This window comes from Penaeus chinensis, chromosome 20, assembly GCF_019202785.1.
Source record: "Penaeus chinensis breed Huanghai No. 1 chromosome 20, ASM1920278v2, whole genome shotgun sequence".
In the NCBI taxonomy this organism is placed as follows: domain Eukaryota; kingdom Metazoa; phylum Arthropoda; class Malacostraca; order Decapoda; family Penaeidae; genus Penaeus; species Penaeus chinensis.
Genome location: NC_061838.1, coordinates 20,090,043 through 20,096,517, shown reverse-complemented (window position 1 = coordinate 20,096,517; position 6,475 = coordinate 20,090,043). Strand labels below are relative to the sequence as shown.

General features: G+C 44.4%; 1 protein-coding gene across 1 annotated transcript in view; it reads left to right on the top strand.

Annotated features, from left to right (window-relative positions):
• Positions 1-2,668: 2,668 nt before the first annotated feature.
• Positions 2,669-6,475, top strand: part of LOC125036030 (adenosine kinase-like) — a 17,952-nt gene continuing 14,145 nt past the window's right edge. The window contains exon 1 of the mRNA XM_047628390.1: positions 2,669-2,732. Within this exon, the coding sequence (XP_047484346.1) occupies positions 2,721-2,732 (12 nt within the window). The 5' untranslated portion in view covers positions 2,669-2,720. The remainder of the gene's footprint in view (positions 2,733-6,475) is intronic.

Genomic DNA, 6,475 nt, shown 5'->3' with positions numbered 1-6,475 from the left:
AGGATGGGGACGGAACACGAGTAGGGGGGCTGGATGGAGACGGAGGGGGGCGAAAGAGATGAGAGGGAGAGGGAGTAGGGGAGGGAGAGGGGGGAGGGAGAGGAGACGAGAGAGAAAAAGAGAGAGTGAGAGAAGAGATGAGAGAGACGAGGGGAGATTAGAGAGGAGAGAGGGCGAGAGGGGAGAGGGAGAGGGAGGGAGGGGGTGGGAGGTGAGGGAGAGAGAGAGAGAGAGAGAAGAGGGAGAGGGATCCCGAGGACGAAAGGAGAGAGAAGAGGGCGGATTGTGGAAGGGATTGAGAATAGGGGAGAGGGGACGAGAGGATTGAGAGGGAGAGATGGAGAGAGAGAGGAGAGGAGGAGGAGGAGAAGGGGGAGGAGGAGGGAGGAGATGGAGAGAGTAAGAGGAGATGGAGAGAGCCCGGAGATTTGAGGAAGGGGGGGGGGGGAGGGGGAGGAGGGGGGGGACGGGAGGAGGCGTGGAGAGAGAGGAGGGAGGGAGGGGAGGGAGGAGGAGGGAGGGGGAAGAGAGAAGAGAATGAGGAGAGGTGGAGAGGGAGAGGGAGAAGCTTTTTGGGTCCCCCTGGGCGGAGAGAGAAGGGGGAGGATCGAGGAGAGAGGAGAGAGGAGGGGAGAGAAGGAGAGAAAAACGGACAGACGCAGCTACCAGGGTGAGACAGAGTGATGGGGGGAAAGAGGGGAGGAGAGAGAGGAGAGAGAGAGGGAAAGAGAGAGGAGAGTGAGCGAAAGGGAGGGAGGGAAGGGGGAGGAGGGGGAGGGAGGGAGGAAGGGAGGAGGGAGGGAGAAGAGAAAAGAAAAGGATAGAGAGAGAGGGTGAGGAAAGAGAGAGGATGAGATGGAGGAAAGGGAGGGAGGGGGGAGGGAGGGAGGGAGGGGAGGGAGGGAGGGAGGGAAGGGAGAGAGAGAGAGAGAGAAGAGGGAGAGGGAGGGAGGGGAGGAGGAACAAAAGGCGAGAGCGGGGGGGAGGGGCGGGCAGGGGGAAAAAGAGAAAGAAAAGAAAGGGGGCGGGAGGGGAAGGAAGACGATGGACGGAGCCCGAGATGGAAGAGAAAGAGGGAGAGGAGAAAGAAAGGAAAAAAAAAAACAAGAGACAGAGAAGAGGAAAAGGAGAAAGAAAAGGGGAAGAGAAAGAGAAAAGGAGAAATAGGAGAGTCAAAATTCAGGCTGATACATGTGCCGCCGCCCCTCCGCCGCATATCTGTACGGACACGTGAGGCGCGGGGGTTATTGGTCAAGAGAACCCCTTTTTGATCATGTTTGCCAAGATGTTTGGTGGGAGGGGGGGGAAAGGGAAGGGAGGGGAGGGAGGGAAGGGAGAGGAAGGAGGGGAGGGAGGGAAGGGAGAGGAAGAAGGGGAGGGAGGGGAGGAGGGCGTATTATGTGGAAGGAAGGGGCCCGGGAAATGAGTGGGGGGAAGGGGGCAGGGAAGGGGCGTATTGCGTGGAGTGAGGAGGGAGGGGGGAGGGGGCGTCGGAGAAGGGTGCCATGCGTCATGAGTTCGCAGAGTTGAGGTTGAGGGGAAGAACAGGAGAGATTTGATGGCAGAGGGTCGGCTGGCATTGATTTAGGGGAAAGTTAGGGGAAAGAGGTCACTAGCGGCTCGATTAAACGAAAAAGATCAGCACTGACGGCATGTCACGTTCCTTCTTGCAAACGGTATGACAAGTAAGAAATAAGGAGCGGGAGGGAGCATGAAATAATCGAGGTAAAGTAATGATCAAACTTGCTGGAAACAATATGTAGAGAAGGAAAGAAATGGGGGAGGAGTTACGCTGGGGAAATTTGAATTTGTGGGACCTTTGGCCTTTCTTTGATGAGGCCTTTTGTATCAAGGCTGGCTCCCATACCCCACTGTGTCACAATGTCTTGTACATACATGGCCTACATCTTCAGGAAGGTTTTCCTGAGAGGTTATGTTAACACGTGGCTTTTGTTTTTCTCTCTTTATATGGGTTTACATGTTTGTGATACCTGCTAGTAATAATGAATTTTGGTTCTTCAGGATTCTCTATTTTGGTTGTTTCGAGATATATAATAATTCCAAGAAAAATATTGCAATGTTGGCTACTGACAAAGATCTTTTTTCCGAAATTCCGAAATGATGGGTTGCCTTTGCGGGGATCAGCCCGTTTAGTCGGGGGAAGTTTTTTGGCCAAGCAAAATTTTTTTTTCCCCTTTAGCCAATCTTTGCCCCCGGGTCCGAAGGGGTCCCCTTATGTGAATGTTTGTGACACTAACCTTACGTCATTCCAGAGGAAACGCAGACTACGTCGTTCTTTCAACGTGTGAAGTTGAGGAATCGCCTTTGTCTAATTCAATTGCCTGATGTGCCCGCCCGTGATGGACATGGGTTTAGACACCTTTTTTTGGGTAATGGTTCATCGTTAAGCCTATGTCTCCAGTTTATCCCCCCTCCCCGGGGTAACCTTGACAGGACGGAATAGGAACTCGTCATGGAAAATCTTCTCCAAGTCGGAGCAGGTTTTGTGGGCGGAGCCTTCGTGCTATTGCGTGGCCGGGACGCGAGCTGTGCCACGTTTTCAAAACCCCGGCGCCCGGCCCCCCGGCGTGGGTTGCTAGGCAACGTGTAAACAGAGCGGCCCTCCGCCGCCACCCCGGGCTGGGCCCGCCCATTTTTTTTTTGCCCCACACCGTCGGAGAGGGAGGACGCGCTTCCGTGCTCGCGTCATCACCTTCAGCATGGAGAGCAAGGTGGGTGTGGTTCAGAGCCCAGGATTTGTTAGCTCCTGGAAGGAAACACCTCCCGACTGCGCGGAGAGGTCGGGGGGGATAAACGGAATCCGAAGCTGTGGAGGTGAGATTTTTTTGTTCTGGGGGATCACCCTGATCGGGGTTTGTTTGTCTCGTGCGTGACCCTGGCGCACGGCCAGGGCACGTGTGGGTAGGCCTTGCACGTGCACTGGCCAGGAAAGCACGACAGGACTGACAGGGAGCGTGTATGCGAATTTCCATATTTAGTGGATGATGCAACATATGTCAGCCGGATCGTGGGCGGAGGCAGACCTATATAGCATCAAGGTGACCTTAACTTAGAACCGCTGAATTATAAGGTTACCTCAGCGATGCACTCTTCATCTCCTCTCGCCGCCTGCCAGTCTGGTTAGCGTATTGATAACATGCCAAGGGCCTGACAGCATTTGCCTACCAGATGTGTTTCTTCCTTTATTTCATAACTTGTTTTGGAGTTGCATAACTTTATGTGCCTTGTGACCCTCAACTTGACTCAAATTTTTTGATCCCATTTAAAATTAGCATAAAGTGTTATACAGTTTCCCTGTCACTTTTTTTAAATTTAAATTAAATTTTTGTTAACGGTAAATTTTAAATGTACCAAAAAGTAGAATTCTCCATTACTTTAATGAGGAATTTGAGAATTGTGCTCTTGGGGGTTTTTCTTTTTTTCGTTTGGGGGTTTTTAAATAGGGGACATCAAGTGACCATAATTAAAAATAAATTCTAGGTAACCTCAAAATGTAAAAATGAATAACTTATTTGGAAATATGAAAAAAACCCATACCCATGTTTTGCTTAAAGGGAAACGGGAGAAATAATGTAACCAGCATTTAATGTAAAATACCATTTGAAAAATACCGAATTCCAGATTAAATGGATTAGATTGTGTATTTGTACTGTTGGAATGGGGTTACAGCCAGAGTCAAATATGTCTCTTGGCTAAATATTATGTTCTACAAGGATGACAACCTGCAAGTACAAAAGAGATTTCAGGAAGATAGTAAGTTAATTCTTTACAGTATGGATGCACTCGCCTGAGACTAAGTCTCCAACTCCACGTCACAAAATTGATTCAACTGTCTAAGTTGCCACAACTGGGCATACCATTCCGGGAGGGTTGAGCCTCCAAACACTCCCTGGGAACATTGTCTCCACCTCACAATGCATGGCAAGAGAGAGCTGAAACTCGGGAGCACCAAGTGGACTTACGATGTAGTCTTTTTCCTCTCTTTTTGGCATTATTGTTTGTGTCTGCAGATTATTTCTTGTACCAACAACTACAAGAATTTCATCTTCAGCTTGCCCTACCTTAGTGTGTCTTTACCTTTAAGATAAACAGATTGTACAGTGTCAAGATTTTGTTTTGACTGTATCTGTGTCTGATTCAGGTCTAGTGTTTGATAATGAGAGGCAAAGATTCAGAATACCTTCGCATGACATCATGATGATATTGGTATCAATGGATTCCCTTTACACTCTGCTATCCATACATGGAGGACCTTTGCTGTGGAATCTCCCATAGCCCCACAGTCTTGGCTCCAACAGCAGGGGAGGGCTTGAAAGGGTCCCAGGTAAACTGCGGTGTAAAATATGAATCATGTACACAGAATAAGTCACTATATTCTCTAATGCAGGAGGTTTGCCCCTAGTGAATCTCTCAGTTGAAGGCAAAAAAAATCCTTCATGTATTCATGGCTGGGTAGGGTGTATGACTGGCATGTGGGAATGCCTGATTCTGAGTCTGTCCTATGCTCTATCCTGCTGTACATACTTGCTGCATTCTTTTTTTGTCCAGGACAGGGGTTGGGGGCAGCAACCCCCCAATGGGTTTATCGCAGGGGGAATAGCCCCCTGCTTTTTACTATAGATTAACAAATTCTATGTACCCAGCAATTTCCCTTGTACTGTTCATGCCCTCCCATTCTATCGGGTTGAAGATTGTGGGTATTGGGGGTTTCTGCGGAGTAATTTCTAGGTATTGGGTAAGTAGAGAGAGAGAGGAATCCATCAATACCAGTATTGTCATCATCGGTCATGTGGGGAAAGGGGATACCCGAATATTTACCTAATGAGGAAAAAGAAGGAAAGCTGTAAATTTGTTTACAACAAAATGTTACGAAAAAAGTAATGAAGATGGATAATTATTTTTAGTGCATTTTGTGTTATGATGCATTGACCCAGAGGTGCAAAAAAATATTTGATGACAAAATTTGCCAAAAAAAGGTTTTTAAACAAATTTTGGAGGGGGTTAGCATAAGAATTGTTTTTATTTAGTTAATTTTTTTCATTTCATATGGGACAATATATATACATCTGAAGCTGTTTTTTTTATGGCATATTCCTCTTCTCAGACATACTACTTCCTAACATTCTGATCTCAAGCCTTTGTACTATTGTTAAATTCACCCTTTTTTTTTTTTTTGGGTTTCCCCAAAAATTTAATGAATAAAAATACCCTACTTAAACACACTGATAAAAAAAGGGGGGATAAACTATGGATTAATAGGCAACACATGTAGTTATGCTGATATAAACAAAGTGATGGCATTGCCCACGAGCATACAGCTCCCGAAGCAGTAACCTGTGTCCAGTGTCTGCAATACAGATTTTGTCTGTTGTTTCCAACATCTTTTAAATGGAAGTATGTAAAACTGAAGGTTTTGAGGGGTTTTTTGGGGGAGGAGGAAAACCCAAAGGGAAAAAACAGTCAAACGGGTATGAAGATTTTTTTGTTTTATTTGAAAAACCATGGCTTTCTAATATACAATATAATTGATTTGATAAATCGAGTACCTTTTTTTTTTTTTGGGGGCCTAGTTTTAAAATAATGGCTTTTTTTTTCAAAGAAAAAAACAAAAAAAAAAAATTTGGGGGTTTTATGCATCAAGTTCTTTGCCAAAAGCACAGAATTTATATGTGACCATAGAAAAGACATACCAAGCTCACCTGTTATTTCAGGGGGGCTAGAGCATGCTGCAATAAGTCATTGTGGAGGTCTGCAAACAAAACACTCAAGGGGTTGTGATAAAAAGTTAGAAAAATCTGGGCCCCCCCCGGGGTTTAATTTTTACTCTCTCCCTGTGGCACTCAAAATGGGACTTCTGTTTCATCGTTATTGTGGCTATAAGGTCCCTTTAAGCTTTCAGGGGTTTTCTTTAAAGGAAAAAGACTTCCAATCTTGAGTCAACGGGATCAGGGATTGTAGATTTTTAATGATCGTTTTTTTGTCTTCTCAGTGTTCTCTGGAAGCGAACTGCAAACCTCCACCATATATATTTTAGTAGGATTGAGCTTACTAGTTTTTTATTGACTAATAAATTACTGGTGAAGGCTATAAAACCTTTTTCATTATCAATTTCATGTGATTTTAATTTTTATATGCTGTAACTAGAGTGCTGTTGTACATGGAGGATGTTGTAATTATTTTAATATATTTTTTTATATTTTTAAAATTAAAATATATTATCTTTTATATGTGTTTTATATATGTATATTCATATATTATGTTTATTATTTTGTATTATTATGTATATTTCATTATATATGTATTTATTATTTTGTGGATAATAGTATATTCATTTTTATGTTTTATATATACTGTTTATTATGTATATATAATGTTTTATATATATATGTATTTTATTATATATGTATATTATATGTGTATTTATTGTATATTCATTATTTTTTGCTATATATTT